Raw genomic sequence first — 26097 nt, forward strand, 5'->3', positions numbered from 1 at the left:
TTTTCTTCTCCACTCTCCTTTTCTTTTTTTATAATAGACCTTTTAAAAGCATTTTTTAAATTCTTTTTATGTTAGATGAAGAGAAGAAAAAGCTTCTTAGGTAGCTTTTTGAAGATCCTGTAGACTTTGAAGATTAAAAAATTTATACCATTCCTCTGAGTTTTCATCACTGAAAGGATTCCCACAAATTTTTCATATATATATATTATTTTTATTGTAATAAGCTTTTTCTATGGTTGGCAACTTGTTTTAAATTATTTTTTTAACATAAAATTATAACTATTTCTAAATGTCTTATCATTTCCATTTACTGATTTCTTACTTTATTTTATACAAATCCAAAACATCTTCTTGGCCCAGAGCAATCAACCAGTTACCCAGATCTTGCCGGTGCCTCTTTGAGGTTTTTTGGTATTGTTTATTTTGTTTTCTTTTAAAATATCAATTCTTATTTCTAATACCATTTAAAAACAATTAAACGGGGGCTTCCCTGGTGGTACAGTGGTTAAGAATCTGCCTGCCAGTGCAGGGGACATGAGTTCAAGCCCTGTTCCAGGAAGATCCCACATGCCTCGGAGCATCTAAGCCCGTGTGCCACAACTACTGAACCTGTGCTCTAGAGCCCGCGAGCCACAACTACTGAGCCCACATGCCACAACTACTGAAGCCTGCATGCCTAGAGCCCATGCTCCACAACAAGAGAAGGCAACACAATGAGAAGCTCACACACCACAATGAAGAGTAGCCCCCACTCGCCACAACCAGAGAAAAGCCCGCGCGTAGCAACAAAGACCCAACACAGCCAAAAATAAAATAAAATTTATTTTAAAAATAAATAAATGAGAAAAAATAAAATAAGGAAACAACCTTTCTGGCAACTTAAATGGCATTGATCTCCTGGTCCCAAGATTCACATTCAATACAAATTTAATGCGAAAGAAAAAAAATCTCTGAATTGCCCGTCTCTGTTCCTTCATTGTATTCCAGATTTGTAGCTAAATCTCTAGCCTTGATTATATCAGCTAAATTTTTGGAAATTTTTTTTAATGCAAGAACTTTCTGGTTTTACCTACTTTATGTGATGGGAGTAAAAAGCTGAAAAAAAGTTTATAAACTGTAAAATGCTATATGAATGTTAGTGCCATATGAGCTAGGGATTGGTAACAATTTAGAAGATGATTACTCAAACTTTTAAGTTATTCCTTTCCCGGGCATATGATACAAGTTGACTTCAGCTATAAATATGAGAGTAATATATCTACTTCATGAGGTAGTTGCAAGGACGAAATAATTTAGGTAGAGTATGTTGAATGATTCAAGAAATTTGTAAACCAAGGAACTGAACAGGAGAGTTCAACTTTCCAGATTGGTTAGATCAAGGGATAGAATTAGCAGGGTGTGAACTTCAGATGAAACCGGGGCACCACAAGGCAAGTAGCCACATTCACATTTGCAAAATTCTATTTCCTGAAGAATTTATTAGTACTCAATACTCTCAGGAAGTTAGAATTGGGATGTATCTTCTACTTTCTTCTTCATCCTCATTGTATACATTAATTGGCTTAGTGGGATTGTGTAGGTTATGAGTGTGAGATCCGAAATCTGACTCTTCTCTTGCTCTTTTGGAAGCATTTTGTTCCCCCTTCTTCCAAAAGAGTGGAAGCCCAGGGTGGTGTATCTTAATCTATTTGATAAATTACTTCTGGGGTATCTAGATCCCATGAGAATAATTTTCCTTAAGACTATAAGCCAGTCACTTCCCTGGTGGTGCAGTGGTTGAGAAACCGCCTTTCAGTGCAGGGGACATGGGTTCGATCCCTGGTCTGGGAAGATCCCACATGCCGCGGAGCAACTAAGCCCATGCGCCACAACTACTGAGCCTGTGCTCTAGAGCCCGCAAGCCACAACTACTGAGCCCGCGTGCCACAGCCACTGAAGCCTGCGCGCCTAGAGCCCATGCTCCACAAGAGAAGCCACTGCAATGAGAAGCCTGCGCACCGCAACAAAGAGTAGCCCCCACTCGCCGCAACCAGAGAAAAAACCGCGCGCAGCAATGAAGACCCAACGCAGCCAGAAATAATAAATAAATAAAATAAAATAATAAAATAAATAAATTTATTAAAAAAAAAGACTATAAGCCAGTCAAAGCAGAGTAAAACAGAGTAGAAGAAAAATGACAACCAGGCAGCTATGATCGGAATTGCCATTTTTCCACCCTACTCCTCCCCTCCTCTCCTTCAGCTATCTTTTATTTATTTTATTAAATAAAATGACCTTGAACATTATATTATAAGCATGACATTTCTTAAGGCTGAAACCAAAGATGGCAGACTAAATAGCAACTAGGCAAATGCCTTAATTTGACCTAATTTATTCAAGTCTTTGTCTATTCAACAACTATCTATTAAATATTTATTCTGTGTGAGGTACAATGCTAAGTGCTAAGACTATAAAAATAAATCTCTGCCCTCAGGGAACTTGTATTAGTCTAGTGGGAAAGAGCATAAGTAAGTAAGCTGTTACTTTACTGTATGGTAAGTTATCTAGTAGAGATGGGCACCAAGTGTTGTGGGAACACAAATTTGGGTTGTCAGGGAAGGTTTTCTAGAGGGAGTATACCTGAGGAGAGCCCTAATGAATAATTAAGAGTAGGGACTTAGGAAGTATTCATAGAATTTTACTTCATCTTCTATGAACATGGAGTAATACATGCCAAATACTAGAGGAAAGCATGGCTAAAGTATGGCCTGTAGGAAGTGGGGCAGTTGGAGTAGAAGCAGGAAAACGTTAGTTACAAGAATTGTGGGTAGGAATTTGTAGTAAAATAGAAGAATGACTTGTCAATGATTTGATGGCTCACCAATTTTCAATGTCTTTGGAAGCCTGAAGACCTCATAAAGTGTGAGAAAGGGCTTATATAAAGAGAAAAACTTTTCTGTGGTAGGATCAGAGCCGATATCCACCTCTTGGTCTTCCCAGAGTGGGGTGTAGGCAGCATGTCTCTCACCCTTATAAAATTTCTAATGCCTACTACCTAATAATAGGATAGAACTCATGTGACCCTCTTCTCTCTTATTCTTTTCGCAGGCACCCTAGAATACGTTTCCACACAGGCCTTGTGGACGCCCATCTCTACTGCTTGAAAAAATACGTTGTGGACTTCCTAATGGAAAATAAGTAAGAAGGAGGGGGATAGAGTCAAACCCATAGCACTTAAGCTACACTGTGACTTAATTAACAGTTTTAAACCTTGACAATAACCAGTTATAAATAACACAGTTTGTTATAGAAATGAATTCATGTTACAGCATACTGTTATTTCGTCGGTACCAGAGTCTCCTGCTTGTATTTTGGGGACCTGTGCTATGATAAACCAGTAATTTATTTTTATAAAACTAATAGTAACTTATGAAGCATCTTTCTGCAGTTTCAGGCTCTTTTTCCTTCATTCTGCAAGGGTGAGCCCCTCAACTCTGGTGCTATTTGTCTCCAAGCAGATGTCCTTTCCCTAGGCAATTATCCTGTAGATGGGCCCTCTTAGCAAAGGACCAGACTCTTACCCAAGAGGAGGAAAGAAAGAAGAGCAAGTTTTCCTCCAATTTTGGAAAAGTCCTTCACATCGAATAAAGTTTCATGAATGCAGAGAAACAAAATTTGGTACTTTCCCTGATTTTGCTTTGATAACAGAACTGTGGACCTTAAATACTTCCCAGAGACTGTATCTGGCAGATCATAGGACGTGGATTTCCAGAGAGAAAACTTCCTTTTGTGGTTGATCTCAAGGATTTTTGATAGGAAATGCAACTAGAGTCCTCAGAGGAACAGGAAGGAAAAGATTTAATAACTGCATGGTTAAGAAGAGTAGCAGCTAGTCTTCCTTGATGGCTGCTGGATAAGTTTCTGCCTTGAATAGTACTGGTAGACTGGAAAGCAATCAGGCTGGTAACACAGCAGCAAGTTCCCTCAGAACAGCTGGGGAAGGGAGTCTGAGAACCTGAGTTTAAGTGCTAAGCATGCACTTAAACTCAGGAATATTAAGGGGATATATACAGGAATATGAAGGGGAAGAGGAATTGTTCCTCCATGCCCAGTATAATATTTCTTGCAGCATCCTAACCCTCACCTGCCTACAACACCTGCTAAACCACTACAGAAAGGCCCATGTAGAGCCAATGGTGAAACAAATCATCTGGACTCCTGGAAAGCTTTCCCAGGGATTATTGTTTCTCTATTTTTTCTCACCAGGACAGTATTGCCCTGCTGCTCTCTGATTTATTATTCTGTTTTTTCATTCAATCAACACATATTTATTAAGCACCTGTTATGAGTCGGGCATTGTGCTAGATCAACTGTGGGATCCATCGTGAATAAGCAGACATGGGCCCTGCCCTCATGGAACTTACAGCCTTAGCTCCACAGTGGATTGTAGAGACTTTGCTTTTTAAATAGCAAGGAAACTTGCTACCAAGATTAGAGTGATCCAGGACCCATTTTCCACCTACCAGTGTAGGCTATCCATATTATAAAAATGAAGTTAACTCTTTGCCATTAAAGGTTTATTTTTTATTTATTTATTTATTTTGTATTTATTTGGTTGCTCTGGGTCTTAGTTTCAGCTCGCGGGCTCCTTAGTTGCAGCTCACCCACTCCTTAGTTGCGGCAGGAGGGCTCCTTAGTTGTGGCACGTGAACTGTTAGTTGCAGCATGCATGTGGGATCTAGTTCCCTGACCAGGGATGGAACCCGGGCCCCCTGCATTGGGAGCGTGGAGTCTTAACCACTGCGCCACCAGGGAAGTCCCTAAAGGGTTTATTTTTTATGCCCAAATGAAAATGAAGTCCTGTGAAATAGATCCTGCCCTTGACATGCTGAGAGGGGATACAATAGTGGTAGAGATCATGATTTTTTAAAAAATTCTTTTCCTATGGAAAATTTCACACAGATACAAAAGTAGAGAAAGTGATGTAATGAACTCCCATGTATCCATCACACAGCTTCAATAGTCACCAATTCATGGCCAGTCTTTTTTTTTTTTTTTTTTTTTTGCGGTACGCAGGCCTCTCCCGTTGCGGAGCACAGGCTCCGGACATGCAGGCTCAGCGGCCATGGCTCACAGGCCTAGCCGCTCCACGGCATGTGGAATCTTCCCGGACCAGGGCACGAACCCGTGTCCCCTGCATCAGCAGGCGGACTGTCAACCACTGCGCCACCAGGGAAGCCCTGGCCAATCTTTTTTTTTTTTTTTTTTTTTTTTATATTTGCTACCACCAATCTTGCTAGTGTCACACCGGATTATTTTAAAGCAAGTCATTATGATATAATTTCGTCTGTAATTATTTCAGTTGTAATTATCTATAAATATTTCAGTATATAGCCCTAAAACATAAACAAATACCTCAATATTACTATCACACTTTAAAAAAAAAAATCTAACAGTACTTCCTTAACACTACCAAATGTCTGCATATCCAGACACATTTGGTGTCTGGATATGCAGACAGTTTTGCAACAAAGCTAGCCTCATCCTGGCTGCTGTAGCTCATTTGGCCACCACCAGTTAGCAGTTCCCACACCTGGCAAGTGTAGTGTTCCTTGAGGACAAGCCTAAATATGGTGATTCTGTGGCTCCAGCACAGAAGCTCTGCCAAATGGGACTTTCCCAGAGCTTGCTGTAATAGAGAAGTATACAGAGCCTCAGCTCCACTACCTCCCCATCTCAAGATCTGTTAAAGAGACCCTTATCTCTTCTTTGCCCCATCTACCCTTTACTTCTCAGAGTTGTTGGGATTAAAGGCATTATATTGAAAATTGGTAAATTTCAATATAGAATTAGGAAAAGTATAAAGGCACAGCAGGACAAATTAGAATGGTACTTGAGGGAGATTCTTTATTCCTGGCTGGAAGAGTGGAGATTATGTCTCAAAGCTTTGAGAGATGGGATTGAACAGGTTGGTGGGAGCAGTGTGTACAAGGCCTTAACAGCTGAGCAGGGAGTTACAGGTCTTTAAACAGAATAGTCCCATATGGAATGAGCAACGATTCAACCTGGCAGGGGAACATAGACTATTCCAAATGGGAAAGAGACTCTTTCAAGGTAAGTAAAAGGCATTTATAGTAATCTGACTATGAGGACTCCTTTAGGGATGGAAAGGAAAAAGTAAACCTAGGAGACATAGCTTTAAGAAAGGACTGCTTTAGCAATCCTTTGTTTCACCTATGAAAATTAACATTCTGCCCTATATATTTTTCTAGTTGTCTACATGTTAATGTCTTCCACCCAAATTCCTTGACATTAGATACCTACCTGGATTGGTAAGGCATTCAATATATGCTTGGTGAATGGAAGGAAAGGAGATGTGGTGACAGTTGAGACAGCAGAAGTAATTTTGTACATCAGTAGTTAGAGAAGAGACGAGTATTTCTGCAGTTGACTAAGTAGAAAAGCTATAGGGAAAGCTGTGGAGAAAAGAAAACCTATACTGTCTTTGACAAGAGAAGTTTAGTAAGTGAGCTGTGTGACCCTGGACAGGTGTCTACCTTTCTGTACCCCACTTTCTTCATCTGGGACACATTGTACCTGACACATGGTGGTTGTGAAAAATACTTGTAAAGAGCTTAGAGCAGTAGTTGGTGCATAGTAAGAACTTTTAATTGATCACCTACTGTGTTGCTAGATGCTAAAGATAAAAAGATGGAGTTTCTGCCTTCAAGTTGCTCACGGTTTAGGGAGAAAGGGACAGGTTAAATTATTACAATAAAATGTGCTAAGTAGTATGAGAGTATAGTAGAGTAGTATAATAGTATACTAGAAGCACAAGGGAATTTTGGCGGGATGATGGAAGTACTCTATATCTTGATTTGGAGTAGTGATTACAGTAGTATACATTTGACAAAACTCATTGAACTGTATGTTTAAAGTAGGTACATTTTATTATATGTAAGTTAACTTTATTAAAAAAATTGATTTTAAGAGTTTAAAAAATGAATTGGACTTACCACAATATTTTTAAAATTCAAAGCAACAGACATTTAATATATACCTAAATATATTCTAACTGCTGTGTTGGAGGCTGAGGATACCAAGATGAATACAAAGTCTTATAGGCCATTGTCTCTGTAACCTTGAGAAAATTACATTATGAAACGAGAAAAAAAAAAAAAAGCCAGAGATCCCCAGTCTTAGTAAATGGGAAAAGGGCACCTCAGGCAGCAGGAGTGTCATGACAGCTGGAAGATGTTCCAGCAGCAGTGGGAGGGAGGGAGGGATTGAATGGTTTTTGAGCTGAACTAACATCAGTGGTTCAGATTAACTTTAGTGGCAAAATCCATCACTAAAACTGGGCAGAAATTAATAAGGTAATGTATTTCAATATTGATTTTTAGCTTACAGTCTATCATTTCTCAACTGGCTTAATATAGCATTCTCCTTCGTAGTCTTCTGCCTCCAGGCTCTCCCCTTTTAATCCATCCTCCACAAAACTACCAGAGGACTTTCTAAATTGCATATCTGACTGCATCATTATTTGGTGACTAGCATTGCCACGTCCCAACATTTACCAGTTGAAGTAATGCACGGGCCCAGGAGTAGTGCCTGGGGTAATAAGGATGAGGCAGGAGTCTCCTTAGGGATGCCACTGTTTGGCTTGGATGCTGATATCTTTTGCTGAATGTCTGCTAGTCTACATGTGCATTAAGGCACTTAGCTTCATCAGTATGTGATCTTAGAGCTAACTCAAGCTTTCTAAGTATCAAATAAATCTTAGAAGCCATTTTAAAAAAAAAAAAGAGGATTGGTAAGTTTGACTAATAACAAGTTTTAAAATTCTATATTGTGGGGGGAAAGTAAAACCAAATAAACATAGTGTAAAAATAAACAACAAAAGTGGGGGGAGGGGATATTTGCAATACCAGGATAGTCCAAACACTAGTTTCCTCACATTACAAAGAGCACTTTAAAATCAATAAGGAAAAGACTAATGACTCGAGAAAAATGGGTAAAAGTTATAGGTAGTTGGTTCATAGAAAAAGCTAGTACACATATGAAAAGATGCCTGCTCTTATAAATAAAAATGCACGTTAAACAGTTTTAGAATACTGTCTTTATGGCAAAGGTTTCTAAATTTTGTGATAAGCTAGTAAAGCTGTGGGGAAATTCTCTTATGCTGTTTTACATAAACTTTTTGTAGGGTAGTTGATGATACCTATCAAAACTTAAAATTATATACTCTTTGACTAAGCAGTTCCTCCCCGAAGAATGTATCCCACAGAAATATTTACTTAAGAGTATGGAAATATTCATTGCAAAATGTTCTTTGCAACATCCTTCATAACAGGGAAAAGTTATAACAATTTAAACAGGGTAATTAATTATATTATTGTGTAACTGTTAAAAAGAATGAAGTATAACTCTGTGTGGTGATATGGAAAGATTTCCAAGATATATTTACTAAAAAAAGCAAGTTGCAGTATTAGCGTGTATTTTCAGTGTAATATGATTCTATTTTTTGCTTTAAAGAAATAAAAAGATATACATATATATGCTTTAGAAGTTCTTTTTATCCATTTCTGAATGCAGTATGACAGATGGATGTTCCAAAGACTGTCTTGAAAATTTTAATTCAAAAATATCTTGGATTTTATGTCCAGAGCCAGAGCAGAGCTTAGACTGAATATTGTTACTGTGATGCTCTTGATGCTGAGTGGTGAGCTAAAAGTTTCTCCTCTTTTATAGTGTTATCTGATCTAAGCCTAAGGAAGCTGGCCTCTTAGGAGCTTTTTGTTTGGCTTAGCAGGAGTTGCTCCAAAAGGAGACCGGTCCTGTAGTGAACTGAAGCAATATGCTGGCTCTCTGAGCTGAAGCCTGGAGAGACAGGAATTTCATACCAGAATTAGTCCTTGTTTCCTTTACCACAGAAACCCAGAAAAAATTGTCTTTCTCTCCCTTTTCCTAACCTGCTAGACCTGCTAGCTGTTTAAGAGACCTAGAGGAAATTAATCTTCTTAAAAGGAAGAATTAAAGCTGAATACTTCCTTCCTGTTCAGAAAAACCCAAAGTTATAATTAATCTCTTGTAGTGTTTGAACCCAATCCATCTGTGCAGGACATACAGTCTTAGGGTTTGGCCTTCAGAGCAACAACCGTGTACCAGATACTATTCTGGGTACTTTTCACACTTCATTCAGTCCTTAAAATATTTCTCTCATTTAGGTATTATCTTCATATTTATAAAAGAGGGAAATGAGGCTTAAAGTCATTTGCTTAATGTCATATAGTCAGCACCCCAACAAAATCAGCCACTGTTGATGAATTGATTGCTAGCAACATCTACCACATATCTCAGATGTCTCTGTGTTACAGACACACACACGTGCACACATACCTGGGGGGATAAGAGAGTAGTCACAGCTTCCTAGTCTTAGCTACACAGAGATGCAGAGGCGTACGGATGGGCCCCACAAACTAAAGTCAGGAATTGGGGATAGGCAGCCATGTTACAAGGTCAGAATCAGGGTGATAATTAAAGCCACACACAAGATGATGTTATAGACTGGCTAGAAACCCGTGAGTCAGCATAGGAAAGCAGAGAAAAGAAACAGAGATAAGAGACCATGGGAGATAGGCAGGAACCTTGGTTCCTTACTGTTCAGTTCAAGCATCCATATGACTTAGCTGTACTTGGTTTCCTGTCCTTAGATGTCCTAGAGATTGCATGAAGTATCCTTTACTTAAATAACAGAACAAAATTAAGCTAAGAATCTGTGGTTTATATGACCTTCTAACCGGAGCTGTTATGTGGTAGCTGTGTACTGACATCTGAAGATGTAGATGCTACCAAGATTAAACTAGGGTAGTCTCCTCTGGATGTCTTGGTTACATTCATTTTGATCTCTGGGACTTCTGGGAAATAACTTGCTGCTGAAAAAGGGACAAAGGCCTAGCAACACATTGTATTGACTTATAGTTAACTTAAATATAAGCCCCCCAGCTGAGCCTTGCCTAAGCTATCATAGGCGACCATGGGCCAGATTATGGTAGGAAAGATAACCTTTTTAAAGAAGACTGTTAAACTGGCATAATATTTATAATTAAAGCACTCCTAGGAAGAAGAATCATATGGAACCAGAAAGTCTAAAGCCAGAAGAAAAGTTGTGTTTAGTTTGGTGAGGATTTAAAAATAATTCCTCTTTAAGTATAATGCTTAACTGGTGTGCTTGCCTTCTTTCTTCCTTCTCTGACAAATTCTTAAATATCCATTAAAGCTTACCTAGATATTACTCCTTTAGGAAGTTTTTTCTCAATTTTTTTTTCCCTTCACCCCCACTTAGAATAGATACCCTTGCTCTGTGCTACCATAGTATTCTGTGCTTTATCTCCATTAGGCATGAGATCGTTCTCTCTTCTGATCTTGTATGATCTTCAATTATTACATGCATCCTATTAAACTGAATTTGCATGTCTGTTTTTACTACTTTTTTGAACCCCTTGAGGACAAAAACCAACTCTGATTCATCTTGTGACACACAGTAGATGCTCAGTAAATATAAAGGCAGCCAAACCATCAACTTCATATGAGGGCATGGATTTACCTGTTTTGTTTCACTGTCATATCCCCACTGTCTAGAATATGCGTGGCACATTTTGGGTACTCAGTGAATAAATTCAGATGAATAAAATGTTAGTTGAATTGCCCTAAGCCTAAGCAGTCTCTCCAGCCTGTAGCATCTGAACCTGTTTTTCTTTCTCAAGACATATGCACCAACACTGAAAATTTATTCTTATAGAAGCTTTTAGTATTTTTGTTAAAAAGGGGAAAAGGATATCACAGAATACTGTATACCAAATACTTGGTTCTAAAGTCAGTACCTTTTAATCTAAAACAATTCCCTGTTTACTCTTCCAGATTATATCTGTTTTCTTTGAAGGAAAAAAATAAAAAACTGAAAACAAAGCATAGGGTTAACTCAGCAATCACCTTTTCTTCCCAATTACAGCTCTGCTGAGAGAAGAGGCAAGAAAACCCAAGCCTTTAGTATTCTCCTCTGCAGACTTGAGTTCCAGGCCCTATAAAAGTAGGTTTTCTGTTCTACCTCTTTGCTAACTAATATTTTGAAGGACTGACTTGAAGTGGAAGACATTTAGAGGATTTTAATTCTCTTTTGATTTGCTTACAAAGACAGAAAAGCCAGAATGCAAAAGTAGCCAAATTTTTCCATTTGCCGTGGACATAATTTTTAGACTTCCCCTGAAAACTTAGAGCCACAAGGAGGACCTGATCGCAGATCAAGACAAAATGCTAAAAATAACAGATTTAAGCAGAACTAAACTAAAACATTTCAAATGTTGGATTTTTAATGCTAGTAATATTAATAATACAGAAATGTATTTAGAGTTCATTACATTTCCAAATCAGGAAGGCTCTGCTTCCTATCTCCAAAAATCAGAAGGAAAAATTATTGCCAGCTTTCTGGCCTAGAGGGATTACACTCAATCATTCACACAGTCACTCATTCATTTATTCAAATAAATATTTATTTAGCACTGACTGAATGTTTACTGGTAGAGAGACAGTAAGCAGAAAATTTTAAATCCTGTGGAAAGTGCTGTGGTTGCAGAAAACATGGGATACTAGTTAATATGGTATAGTGGAAAGAGTCATGGGCTTTGAGATAGATGTGGAGTAAGTTTCCGCTCTGCCAGTTATAAAAGCTGTGTTAACCTTAAGCAAGATAACTAACCTTTCTAAGCCTTGATTTCCTCACTTATAAAATGAGGACCGTAATACCTACCATGAGGATTGCTGTAAGAATTTGAGATATGTGTATTAATTTCCTAGCACGGAACTCGCACATGATATGGATTCAAAAACAATACATACAGACCTACTAGAGAATGGACTTGAGGACACGGGGAGGGGGAAGGGTAAGCTGGGACAAAGTGAGAGAGTGGCATGGACATATATACACTACCAAATGTAAAATAGATAGCTAGTGGGAAGCAGCCGCATAGCACAGGGAGATCAGCTCGGTGCTTTGTGACCACCTAGAGGGGTGGGATACGGAGGGTGGGAGGGAGGGAGATGCAAGAGGGAAGAGATATGGGGACATATGTATATGTATAACTGATTCACTTTGTTATAAAGCAGAAACTGACACACCATTGTAAAGCAATTATACTCTAATAAAGATGTTTAAAAAATACATATAATTATTGTCTTTGCTATGAGAGTACAGAAACCTACAAGTGCTACAAAAGCCTTCCAAGGAGAGATGATATTTGAGAGCAGTCTTATGGCTCCGTAAGTTTTCACAAAGTTAACACTCCCTTGTAACTACTATTCAAGTCAAAAAATAGAACATTACCCAGTTTCCAGACGCTCCCTTTAAACAACTATCCCCCCAACACACAAAAGTAACCACTATCTTGAGCATTAAATAAATTTAAGAAGATAAGACCAGATTTATACTTTAGAAAAATCACTGTGCCTGCAACACAAGAGGGTGGATTGAAGGAAGAAGAGACATGATCAAATTGTGCTTTAGAAAGGGTGTTCTGTCTGTAATATAAAGGATAGATTTCAAGAGGTAAGACTGGAGGAAGAGAAAGCAATTAAAAGCAGCTGAAGGAATCCAGGCAAATAATGACAGTGGCTTAGACTAGGCAGTAGCGGTAGAGATGGAGAGTTGACAGTTTTGAAAGATTTGGCGGATAAAATCAGCAGTGTTTGGTGACTGGTTGTATGTGAGGAGTAGAGGAAGGAGGAAGAGTCCAGATCATTACCACGTTTCTGGCTTGGGTGACTAAATGAATTTCCATATCACTAAGCAAGGTAATCAGTGTTTGGGGTTGGGGGGAGCATGTTTGAGAGAAAGATGATGGGTTCAGTTTTAGACATTGTGTTTAAGGTACCTGTGGGTCATCTAAATGGTGGCAGAGTCCATCAGGCAGTTGAAAATGTGAGACTAAACTAAAGAAGAGAGGTCTTGGCTATGCATCTACCTTTGGGAATGAGCTGCAAAGAAACCACCAAGTGATCTATCTCAGGGAGACAAATAGCATGAGAAAAATACAGGCAAAAAGAAAAATCCTGAGAAACACCAAATATTTCAGGGGAAACAAAGAAAGAGTTATCAGAAATAGGAACAGGTCAAGAGACTGATGCCACAGAAAGTAAGGGAAGAATGGCCGATGACTGTGAAATTTGGAAGATTCAAAAAATATTTTTAAAATACTACCAATAATTCTACTATTGTGAGATAATTGCGAACATTTTAGTGTATTTCTTTCCATCATTTTATTTATTTTTATATATACATATACACACTTCAGATGGTGCTGTAGAAATAAGTGCTTTCTGCTTTCTTTTTTTAAAATTTTATTTATTTTTTTATAATTATCCATTTTATACATATTAGTGTATACATGTCAATCCCAATCTCCCAATTCATCACACCACCATCCCCACCCCCACGAGTCACTTTCCCCTCTTGGTGTCCATATGTTTGTTCTCTACATCTGTGTCTCTATTTCTGCCCTGCAAACTGGTTCATCTGTACCATTTTTCTAGGATCCACATATCTGCATTAATATACGATATTTGTTTTTCTCTTTCTGACTTACTTCACTCTGCATGACAGTCTCTAGATCCATCCACGTCTCTACAAATGACCCAATTTCGTTCCTTTTTATGGCTGAGTAATATTCCATTGTATATATGTACCACATCTTCTTTATCCATTCATCTGTCGATTGACATTTAGGTTGCTTCCATTACCTGGCTATTGTAAATAGTGCTGCAGTGAACATTGGGGTGCATGTGTCTTTGAATTATGGTTTTCTCTGGGTATATGCCCAGTAGTGGAATTGCTGGGTCATATGGTAATTCTATTTTTCTTTTTTAAGGGACCTCCATATGGTTCTCCATAGTGGCTGTATCAATTTACATTCCCACCAACAGTGCAAGAGGGTTCCCTTTTCTCCACACCCTCTCCAGCATTTGTTGTTTGTAGATTTTCTGATGATGCCCATTCTAACTGGTGTGAGGTGATACCTCATTGCAGTTTTGATTTGCATTTCTCTAAAAATTAGTGATGTTGAGCAGCTTTTCATGTGCTTCTTGGCCATCTATATGTCTTCTTTAGAGAAATGTCTATTTAGGTCTTCTGCCCATTTTTTGATTGGGTTGTTTGTTTTTTTAATATTGAGCTGCATGAGCTGTTTATGTATTTCAGAGATTAATCCTTTGTCCGTTGATTCGTTTGCAAATACTTTCTCCCATTCTGAAGGTTGTCTTTTCATCTTGTTTATGGTTTCCTTTGCTGTGCAAAAGCTTTTAAGATTCATTAGGTCCCATTTGTTAATTTTTGTTTTTATTTCCATTACTCTAGGAGGTGGATCAAAAAAGATCTTGCTGTGATTTATGTCAAAGAGTGTTCTTCCTATGTTTTCCTCTAAGAGTTTTATGGTGTCCGGTCTTACATTTAAGTCTCTAATCCATTTTGAGTTTATTTTTGTGTTTGGTGTTAGGGAGTGTTCTAATTTCATTCTTTTACATGTAGCTGTCCAGTTTCCCCAGCACCACTTATTGAAGAGACTGTCTTTTCTCCATTGTATATCCTTGCCTCCTTTGTCATAGATTAGTTGACCATAGGTGCATGGGTTTATCTCTGGGATTTCTATCTTGTTCCATTGATCTATATTTCTGTTTTTGTGCCAGTACCATATTGTCTTGATTACTGTAGCTTTGTAGTATACTCTGAAGTCAGGGAGTCTGATGCCTCCAGCTCTGTTTTTTTCCTTCAAGACTGCTTTGGCCATTCGGGGTCTTTTGTGTCTCCATAAAAATTTTAAGATTTTTTTGTTCCAGTTCTGTAAAAAATGCCATTGGTAATTTGATAGGGATTGCATTGAATCTGTAGGTTGCTTTGGGTAGTATAGTCATTTTCACAATATTGATTTTTCCAATCCAAGAACATGGTATATCTCTCCATCTGTTGGTATCATCTTTAATTTCTTTCATCAGTGTCGTATAGTTTTCTACATACAGGTCTTTTGTCTCCCTAGGTAGGTTTATTGCTAGGTATTTTATTCTTTTTGTTGCAGTGGTGAATGGGAGTGTTTCCTTAATTTCTCTTTCACTTTTTTCATCATTAGTATATAGGAATTCAAGAGATTTCTGTGCATTAATTTTGTATCCTGCAACTTTACCAAATTCATTGATTAGCTCTAGTAGTTTTCTGGTGGCATCTTTAGGATTCTCTATGTATAGTATCATGTCATCTGCAAAACAGTGACAGTTTTACTTCTTTTCCAATTTGTATTCCTTTTATTTCTTTTTCTTCTCTGATTGCTGTGGCTAGGATTTCCAAAACTATATTGAATAATAGTGGCGAGAGTGGACATTCTTGTCTTGTTCCTGATCTTAGAGGAAATGCATTCAGTTTTTCACCATTGAGAATGATGTTTGCTGTGGGTTTGTCGTATATGGCCTTTATTATGTTGAGGTAGGTTCCCTCCATGCCCACTTTCTGGAGAGTTTTTATCATAAATCGGTGTTGAATTTTGTCAAAAGCTTTTTCTGCATCTATTGAGATGATCATATAGTTTTTCTTCTTCAATTTGTTAATATGGTGTATCACATTGATTGATTTGCTTATATTGAAGAATCCTTGCATCCCTAGGATAAATACCACTTGATCATGGTGTATGATCCTTTTAAAGCATTGTTGGACTCTGTTTGCTAGAATTTTGTTGAGAATTTTTGCATCTATATTCATCAGTGATATTGGTCTGTAATTTTTTTTGTAGTATTTTTGTCTGGTTTTGGTCACAGGGTGATGGTGGCCTCATAGAATGAGTTTGGGAGTGTTCCTTCCTCTGCAGTTTTTTGGAAGAGTTTGAGAAGGATTGGTGTTAGCTCTTCTCTAAATGTTTGATAGAATTCACCTGTGAAGCCATCTGGTCTTAGACTTCTGTTTGTTGGAAGATTTTTAATCACAGTTTCAATTTCACTACTTGTGATTGGTATGTTCATATTTTCTGTTTCTTCCCTCTTCAGTCTTGGAAGGTTATACCTTTCTAAGAATTTGTCCATTTCTTCCAGGTTGTCCATTTTATTGGCATAGAGTTGCTTGTAGTAGCCTCTTAGGTTGCTTTGTATTTCTGTGGTGTCTGTTGTAACGTCTCCTTTTTCATTTCTAATTTTATTGATCTGAGTCCTCTCCCTCTTTTTCTTAATGAGTGTGGCTAATGGTTTATCAACTTCGTTTATCTTTTCAAAGAAACAGCTTTTAGTTTTATTGATCTTTGCTATTGTTTCCTACATTTCTTTTTCATTTATTTCTGCTCTGTTTATGATTTCTTTCCTTCTACTAACTTTGGGTTTTGTTTGTTCTTCTTTCTCTGTTCCTTTAGGTGTAAGGTTAGATTGTTTATTTGAATCTTTCTTGTTTCTTGTGGTAGGATTGCATTGCTATAAACTTCCCTCTTAGAACTGCTTTTGCTGCATCCCATAGGTTTTGGATCGTTGTGTTTTCGTTGTCATTTGTCCCTAGGTATTTTTTGATTTCCTCTTTGATTTCTTCAGTGATCTCTTGGTTATTTAGTAACATATTGGTTAGCCTCCATGTGTTTGTGTTTTTTATGTTTTTTTCCCTGTGATTGATTTCTAATCTCATAGTGTTGTGGTCAGAAAAGATGCTTGATATGATTTCAATTTTCTTAAATTTACTGAGGCTTGATTTGTGACCCAAGATGTGATCTATCCTGGAGAATGTTCCATGCGCACTTGAGAAAGAAGTGTAATCTGCTGTTTTTTTGGATGGCATGTCCTATAAATATCAACTAAATCTATCTGGTCTCTCGTGTCATTTAAGGCTTGTGTTTCCTTACTAATTTTCTGTCTGGATGATCTGTCCATTGGTGTAAGTGAGGTGTTCAAGTCCCCCACTATTACTGTGTTACTGTTGATTTCCTCTTTTATAGCTGTTAGCATTTGCCTTATGTATTGAGGTGCTCCTATGTTGGGTGCATATATATTTATAATTGTTATATCTTCTTCTTGGATTGATCCCTTGATCATTATGTAGTGTCCTTCCTTGTCTCTTGTAACAGTCTTTATTTTAAAGTCTATTTTATCTGATATGAGTATTCTACTCCAGCTTTCTTTTGATTTCCGTTTGCATGGAGTATCTTTTTCCATTCCCTCACTTTCAGTCTGTATGTGTCCCTAGGTCTGAAGTGGGTCTCTTATAGACAGCATATATATGGGTCTTGTTTTTGTATCCATTCAGCAAGCCTGTGTCCTTTGGTTAGAGCATTTAATCCATTCACATTTAAGGTAATTATCAATATGTATGTCCCTGCTACCATTTTCTTAATTGTTTTGGGTTTGTTTTTGTAGGTCCTTTTCTTGTCTTGTGTTTCCCACTTAGAGACGTTCCTTTAGCATTTGTTGTAGAGCTGGTTTGGTGGTGCTGAATTCTCTTAGCTTTTGCTTGTCTGTAAAGTTTTTGATTTCTCCATTGAATCTGAATGAAATTGTTGCTGGGTAGAGTAATCTTGGTTGTAGGTTCTTCCCTTTCATCACTTTAAATATGTCATGTCACTCCCTTCTGGCTTGTAGAGTTCCTGCTGAGAAATTAGCTGTTAACCTTATGGGAGTTCCCTTGTATGTTATTTGTCATTTTTCCCTTGTTGCTTTCAATAGTTTTTCTTTGTCTTTAATTTTTGTCAATTTGATTACTATGTGTCTCAGCATGTTTCTCCTTGGGTTTATCCTGCCTGGGACTCTCTGCACTTCCTGGACTTGGGTGGCTATTTCCTTTCCCGTGTTAGGGAAGTTTTTGATTATAATCTCTTCAAATATTTTCTCTGGTCCTTTCTCTCTCTCTTCTCCTTCTGGGACCCCTATAATGCAAATGTTGTTGCACTTAATGTTGTCCCAGAGGTCTCTTGGGCTGTCTTCATTTCTTTGCAATCATTTTTCTTTATTCTGTTCTGCAGCAGTGAATTCCACCATTCTGTCTTCCAGGTCACTTATCCATTCTTCTGCCTCAGGTATTCTGCTATTGATTCCTTCTAGTGTATTTTTCATTTCAGTTATTGTATTGTTCATCTCTGTTTGTTTGTTCTTTAATTCTTCTAGGTCTTTGTTAAACATTTCTTGCATCTTCTCAATCTTTGCCTCCATTCTTTCTCCGAGGTACTGGATCATCTTCACTATCATTATTCTGAATTCTTTTTCTGGAAGGTTGCCTATCTCCACTTCATTTAGTTGTTTTTCTGGGGTTTTATCTTGTTCCTTCATCTGGTACATAGCCCTCTGCCTTTTCATCTTGTCTGTCTTTCTGTGAATATGGTTTTTGTTCCACAAACTAGAGGATTGTAGTTCTTGTTGCTTCTGCTGTCTGCCCTCTCTGCTTTCTGCTTTCTTTATTCAGTATTATTTCATGAGCATTTTCCTGTGTCATTAAAAAATTCTTTGTGACCTAAAAACTTCTTTATGATCAGAGTTTTGCCTATATGCTATTCTATTACATATGTGTTTGATTGTTCTTCCATTGTTGGATATTTGGTTGTTCTCTATTTTTTAACATTAACATTTAACATTTTTGTGCAAATATTCTTTTTTATTATCTGATTATGTTGTTTATTCAGCAAATATTTATTGAGCATGATGTATTTTCCTTAAGATAGATTTATAGAAATAGAATTATAGGATAAGATAATATGAATGTCTTCAAGACCTTTGTTATGTATTGCCAATTACTTTTCAGAAAAGATTTTACCAGTTTATACATTGTATGAGAAGCACCCTTATCACTAATGAGAATTATTTTAAATCTGCTAACTTGTGAGAGAAATTGCATCTTTTTTTGATATTTATTGCTTTAAAATATTTTTATATATTTTTGAACATTTATATCTATTTCCCTATTAAAAATATTAATCGTTTGTCCTGTATGTAACAATTATTTTGTCTTTTTTATTTGGTGGAGTTATTTGTTTGCATCTGATAGTCAAATCTGTTGTTCTCCTTTGTGATTTCTTATTTCTTAGGAGCTTATAATGTTATGACATGAGGCAGGTGTTTCTGGGAAGACTGTGTGTGAGAGGGAAGGGGGAATGTGAGGTTGCCGAGGCCCAGAACAGTGGACCCAGCTGCTGGTCTTCAGCCCCAAGGTCAGGATGCTCACAGTGGGTCATAGTGGCCTGTCCCACTTCTTGGCACAGCTTTGAGCTACCTCTAGTTTGAGTACAGTGCAGGAAGAGTAATTTTGTCCTCCATTGTGCTGCTAGGCCAACCACATTATGAGAATTGATCTGATTGCTGAGCCCCAGCAGAGGCAGGTGGGACCTGGCAGGAATGCTTCAGATCCTCTCCCCAGATCCTTGTCTGGTCTCCTTAAAGGGTTCTGCCTAAAAGGGCTGTGTGCCAAGGCTTGTTTGCTTGCCTCTTGCAGTGACAGTTCTGTTTGGCCTATAGTGTAAATATCATGGCTCCGAAATCCCCCAGCTGTCCATGCTTTGTCATTTCTTCAAAGGGAACTGACTTGTTTTCCACCAGAGGGGGCCAAGGAACATTTGCTTCCCACACTGGTTTGGAGCATTAAAAGGGGAGAAAAAAGCTAAGAGTAAGTGTTATTTCATTCTTTGAATTTATATGGAAATTTTTAATCTCCATCAAAGGATCAGAAGAAAAAGCACATTGAAATTCAATACAAGAGCTTCCAGCTTACACAGAATTCTTCAAAGATGTTTGACTTGATCTTTTAAAAATGACAAAAACCATGAACTGTGTAGCTCCAGGGTTCCTAATTTTGCTTACCCTCCTCAGCCTCCACCTCTGTCTTGCCTCCCTACCTACACTCCATCTGTGTGGTCCTGTGTCAGCCTGCAGAGCTTCTTTGAATAGCTGGGAGAGAGGGTGGGAAGTATGAAGCAGCAGTCAGGTTTATAGGGCTGCTTATACATTAACCCCTCTCTCAGGCCACATTATGTCATCTTTCAGAGTCTTGTAACTGGTCTCTCTATTCATTCTCCTTATTCCAAGCCTATTTTCACTGCTATCAGAATTACCTTATTAAGAAATAAAACTGATCATGTCATTTCCTGCTTAAAAACTACCACTGGCTTGTCTTAGTCCAAACTGTCTAGACTGCCACAGAAGGCTTTCATGATCTGGCTCCATTGCCTCCTTAATCAACCTCATCTCCTCTTCTCCTTAAATCCATAATCAGGCTACTTTCCACTGGATTTTGAATTCTTTGCGGGCAGAAACAGTATATTTCCAAGGCACAGAACAGTGACTGGCATATTACTACAGTCTTATTAAATGCTAAATTAATTAACTAGTGATTTAAAATTCTAACAAGGTCACAGTATGAGAGAGAAAACTAAAAATCATATGGTAGTCTTTCATTTCCTTTGCTAAGTATAAATCAGGAGCATACTCACTGTACTAAGGATCAGGTTCCTTCTTCCCCGTTACAGATTGTTGGTCATTTAGACCCAACATCCTGGCTCGATACCCATGAGGAAGCACCATGCCTCCAGGGACCCAACGAGGCCAAATGAAAGAGAGCTCCGAAGCTCTTGACCAAGGTTGCTTACTGCTCGTATCTGAGTGATATAGTACAGGAATGTTTCTGCCTTCTGGAGGTTCTTCTACACATTGATCTTTGGTCTGATTTTCTTTCTGTAAGTGGTGTCCTAGACTCATCGGATTTCATGAAAGTAAATTGAAGTTAACTTTGTTGTGGAAATTCTTTGATAGCCATTGATAAATAAGTACAACTGTTATAATGTGAGGGAGCCCACTCTTAAGTAGAAGGGAAGTTGAAATCTGTGTGGGAAATACTTAGTCATCAGAATGATTTTTCTTTTTTTTTTTTTTGTGGTGCGCGGGCCTCTCACTGTTGTGGCCTCTCCCGTTGCGGAGCACAGGCTCCAGACGCGCAGGCTCAGCGGCCATGGCTCACGGGCCCAGTCGCTCCGCGGCATGTGGGATCTTTCCGGACCGGGGCACGAACCCGTGTCCCCTGCATTGGCAGGCGTACTCTCAACCACTGCGCCACCAGGGAAGCCCCATCAGAATGAATTTTAAATTTGCAAAGTCTGAATCAAGCCAGGAGAGTAGTACTGTAGAAGCTATGAGAAAATGAAAGACAAGAAACTTAAAGAAGAGCCTAAAGTTGTAAAATTTGATAATTTGCATAAAAATAGAAGAATCACCTGTAATTCCTCTACTGTGAGGGAGTGTAGAATAGAAATTGTGTATCTAGTCTTTGAAAAGTGTTATTCAACCTGTTAGTGTCAGAAAATGTTTTAATCCATTACCATAACAGAATAAAGGAGAAAAAAAATACACTGAGCTCCATAGATGCAAGAAAAAAATTTTTTTAGTAAAAGTCAGTACCCATTCATTGATGAAAGCTCTTAGCAAATTAGGAATAAAAGAGAAGTTCCTTAACCTGATAAAGGGTATTTATAAAACCAATAGCATGTGCCAGGTATTGGCTATAAAGCATGAAGCCCAATATCTACACATAGAGGACAGTCAATAAATGGTGGCTTTGATGATAGGGAAAAAAAACTGTAACAATCATCAGTCTAAATGATAAAATAGAAAAATTCCCTTTAAAATCAAGAATAAGTAAGGATGACTGAAGGACTTGCGGGGTGGCCCACTGCGCTGTGTAAAGTTTTCTCCGTGGGGGGCTGGGTTCACATGGTACGTTCGGCCTCAGTGTGAGGGTCAGGACTCTGAGCGGCGGGCAGTCCCGGGGCTCCCATAGGAGTCTAGGGAGGGGCATGGGTCTGGGGCACCCCCATCACAGGCTCCGGCATTCCTCCCCCTTTCTCGCGAGCCGCGTTTCCAGCCCTGGGGCCTCAGTCTCACCCCACTGGTTGGCCCAGAGCCTCTGTTTCCTCCTAGCTCTGGGGGCCGCCGTCCCCTCCTCAGAGTTCCCCCTCTTCCTATCCTTTCACCGGTATGGCTTTGCCCCCAGGGGACTTTTAGTCACGTGCGGAGGCATTGTTTCTGTTGTTACAAATGGGAGGCGCTGCTAGTAGCATCTAGTGTGTGGAGGCCACGGATGCTGCTGGACAGCCTACACCGCACTGAACAGCACGCGTGACAAAGCATTATCTATAGTGCCCGGGTTTGGAAACCCTGCTCTAGGGCCTTACAGTCTTCAAAGCCCTGGATGAACTTAAAGACAAGTTATCTCCGGAGTTCAAGTTTGAGTTGAAACCAGCCTCAAGTTTCACCTGTCCTCACTGACCTGTGGATTTCTGTGTGACCAGGTGGCTTTGGAAGAACTACCAATACGTCCTGGCATTTCTCTTTGCCATTGAGGAAATCAATAAGGACTCCCATCTGCTCCCCAGTCTGTCCTTGGGTTTCAACCTCTACAATGCCTTTCCCAGAGACCAGAGGACCTTGGAAAGTGCCCTGTTTGGGCTCTCTGGAGGAAATCAGACTCTCCCTAACTACAACTGCCAGGGACAGAGAAAATCTGTGGCCATTGTTACAGGAACCGCGTTGGCATTTTCAGCCGAGATTGGAACAGTTCTGGAGCTCTACAGAAGCCCACAGGTCACATATGGTCCTTTTGATCCCATCCTGGGTGATAAGGACCAGTTCTCATCGCTCTATCAGATGGCCACTACGGACAGCTCCCTGGCTCAAGGAATGATGTGGTTATTGCTGCATTTTGGCTGGACCTGGGTGGCGCTATTTGTATCTGATGATTTGAAAGGCGAGCAGTTCCTCTGGTATCTGAAAGCAGAGATGGTGAAGAAAGGTAAATGCCCTCCAGAAGCAGGACCTGCATTGATCACCTGATGGCATCTGGAGCTGCATCCGTTTCTGAGGAAAATCCAATTTACCAACAGTGCTGGAGACCACATATCCTTAGATGAAAAACAGAACCATGAGACATGATAGGATATCCAGAACGCTGTGAATTTTCCTGCTGGTCTTGGGCTGCTGGTTAAAGTAGGAGAGTTTGTCACCAATATTCCATATAGTCAAGGCCTGGTCATCAATGAAGAGTTGATAGAATGGTCTGTTGTCTTCAAAGAGGTACAGAGTCATTTCAGTCTTGGAGATAGACATTAAGGAGGTATCTGAAGCATGTCCGGATATGAGACTGAGTATGCACCTCCTTAACTCAGCCCTAAATTCACATTTCACATTTAAACTTTTTTCTGTGTCATCTTACCCACATATATTCTGAGCTAATGCCTATAGAAAGAACAGGTCTCTGTATAAGCTCTTGTTTTAAATTTCAGGTGTGTCTGTTCATGCAGCGGTCAAGTGAATAAAATGAATGGAGTTATGAAGTTAAAAAAAAAAAAAAGGATGACTGTTAGTGCTTCCATTCAGCGTTAGTATATTGGAGGTCTTAGCCAATATGGTAAGATAATGGAAAATAAGGATTAGAAAGGAAGAAAGAAAATTGTTGTTTACGCAGTTGGTATGATTGCCAGAATCTACAGATAAAATATTAGTATTAAGATTGTTTATCAAGGCAATTGGCTACAAGATCAAAATACAGTGAATTGAGTTTCTGTTGACCAAGAAGAAGAAGAAAATAATTGTTTAAAAGGCGCCATTTATAACAACAAAAAAACTAAGATACTCCAGATTAATCTTACAGAAAATATGCAAGACCTTTATAGAAAATGTTTTATGTTTTTTTAAATAACTTTTTTTCAAAAGGCCAGAGCATTCTACCTTCTCATGGGTTATTGCCAGTTAATAGTCAAAGCACCATGTTAAGATACACACACACGCACACACATACAAACATGCAGGCACACACTTCGTAGATAAGTCTTGTAAAAGACTATTTTCTGCATAGATCAGGGAAAGGGTGTCTCAGACTCAGTACACTACCCTCCCACCTCCAGCCTGAAGCTGATAGAGAATGTAGATCCTCTGCTTCTCCAGAACTGCCAAATCCTTGTCATTTCTAATCTCTATCAGTCCCAAGGTGGCATGACAGGAAGGAATTTGCCTTTTCCTTGGATGCACAGTTTTTGATTCTGATTGGATCCAGATAGTCAGATTTCTCATGTTTGACCACTCTTTCTTCCTAGGTCAATCACTTCCATCCGGAGCGAACTGATTCCATACCTAGTAAGAAAACAGTTCTCCTCAGCTTCATCACAACAAGGACAGGAAGAAAAAGAAGAGGATCTAAAGAAAAAGGAACTGAAGTCCTTAGGTCAGTGCTTGAGTTGGTGCAGTAAGGTAGGGGTAACAATACCTTTGGAAGAGTGGCTGGGCAACTTAGCCCAGCCCAAGATGCCTGTCTCAAGGCATCAGGTTTTCATCTAGCCAACGGTTAGGACAGGCTAGCTGACGCCACTCCCTGAGCTCTGGGTGGGCTTGCTCAAGCAAATCCTGTCACTGTGCTCTTCAGGGACAGGCTAATCATACCTCAGGTCCATTCTCTGGTTAACAGCTCTGGTTTGGCTGTGTTCCTCTCTAGACCTTTTTGACTTTGAACTCTGCGCACCACTTCTCAGTTCCCCTATTCTCTAGGCTCTGGGGGCCCCACCCCTGACTAAACTCAGCCTCTCCTGTCAAGGGAAGAAAGGTGAAGGGCTGTATAATGACAGTCCAACCAGAGCCAACAGACTATCACCTTTCCAGGATGTAGGGACGAGGTCAGTCTTGTTTGCTCTCATATCCTTGCCTGGTCCCTGGCCCAGTCCTGGGCTCATAGTAGATGTTCCAAAAAATGTACTTATCAAAGGAATAAATGGAGACAGTATAGCATGATGGTTAAGATATCAGGGCTTAGCATCTCAGACCTGGGTTTGAAATTTTACTCTGCCATTTTTTAGCTCTATGACCTAAGGCAGGTTATTTAGTCTTCTGAGCCCCAGTTTTCTTACCATAAAATAAAAGATTTCAAATGATTGTTGTACGAGTTGAAAAACTGAGGCCCAAGTCCTGTGCTATTTCTCTCATAGCACAACTATCTGATATGATAATGGAGGCTAGCAGCACAAAGCCAGCATGGCTGGTCACTAAAGCCTGGACAGTTGCTTCTGCTACTCCATGGTGTACAAGAGTCATCTATTTTATTTTCCCTAGTAGTGCTTGCTTGTCAGTCACACTTGCTTGTAGGACCTCTTTTTAAGCATTTTTATATCATACAGTATTTCAGATGTACAGGAAAGCACATTGCCTCTTTTAATTTGACTTAGGCTTTCAGGTTTTAGTGGGATTTTCCCAGGGTACATGCGGCATGGGTGCATTGCGGGGGAAGAGGTTTAAGCTGTACCCTCTTTCAAAACTTGACTGATTCTGTATCCTCTCTGTCATGTCTCTCATGTACCTGCTCGGTTTGGGTTTTTGTTCTGAAGATATTTACAGTTTTATAAAAGAAGCCAATACGCTGACCTTTGCTCCCTATGATGCCTGCTGGAATGCCTGTCGAGGAGACAGCTGGGAAGATTTGTCCAGGTCACAGGTGCGCTGTTACGTCCACATCATGAAAGAGGGGCTCTGCTCTCGAGTGAGCACCCTAGGACTCTACATGGAAGCCAACAGACAGGTGAGAGGATGGGTTCAGAAGAGAAATCGTGGGAGTTCCTGTCCCAGGAACAGACTGAGCCTTTTGTCTTATTTCTTCATTAGATACACAGTGACTTGTTCAGAATCCCTCTCATTCCAAAGGTTGAACAAGACCTGGCATGTCAGGAGAAACCATTGGGGTACCCAAGTACAGCAAAAGGGGAAGTGAGGGGTCTGGTCCATAGAGGCAGAGCCTCTGTGGCTCCAAAGAAAGGCCAAGATCTCCAAGAAGGCTTAATTTCTTGCCTGTGGCTTGAACAGCCTTCTCCTGTTCTGCTCGGCATGGGGATATCTACAGCACTTCATAAACAAGCAGATAAATACTGTGTAATCATTACTGTGATGATGTAAACATAGGCACACAGAGGAAGCTTTCTTAAGGAGGCAAAGGAGCAGAGTATAGAGTAGCCAGATGGCAAAGCATCAAGGAAGGAATGCCCATGAGAGAGAAGTATCTGGAGAACAACATTAGAGCATGAGGAGTCTTGCCAATCCACCCTTTTA

At 39.3% G+C, this 26097-nt stretch overlaps 2 protein-coding genes across 4 annotated transcripts in view; one reads left to right on the forward strand and one right to left on the reverse strand.

Annotated features, from left to right (window-relative positions):
- EIF2B3 (eukaryotic translation initiation factor 2B subunit gamma) overlaps nt 1-26097 on the forward strand; it is a 170102-nt gene that overhangs the window by 106376 nt on the left and 37629 nt on the right. For both annotated transcript variants that reach the window (XR_011377360.1, XM_030869951.2), the window contains exons 6-8: nt 3088-3177; nt 24105-24232; nt 25383-25573. Coding sequence is in view for 1 of the 2 variants with exons in the window: in XM_030869951.2 (XP_030725811.1) it covers nt 3088-3177; nt 24105-24232; nt 25383-25573 (409 nt within the window). In the remaining variant the exon portion in view is untranslated. The remainder of the gene's footprint in view (nt 1-3087; nt 3178-24104; nt 24233-25382; nt 25574-26097) is intronic.
- BTBD19 (BTB domain containing 19) overlaps nt 1-26097 on the reverse strand; it is a 96233-nt gene that overhangs the window by 4893 nt on the left and 65243 nt on the right. The window lies entirely within an intron of this gene.

The sequence above is a fragment of the Globicephala melas genome, chromosome 1, assembly GCF_963455315.2.
Source record: "Globicephala melas chromosome 1, mGloMel1.2, whole genome shotgun sequence".
NCBI classification, from domain to species: domain Eukaryota; kingdom Metazoa; phylum Chordata; class Mammalia; order Artiodactyla; family Delphinidae; genus Globicephala; species Globicephala melas.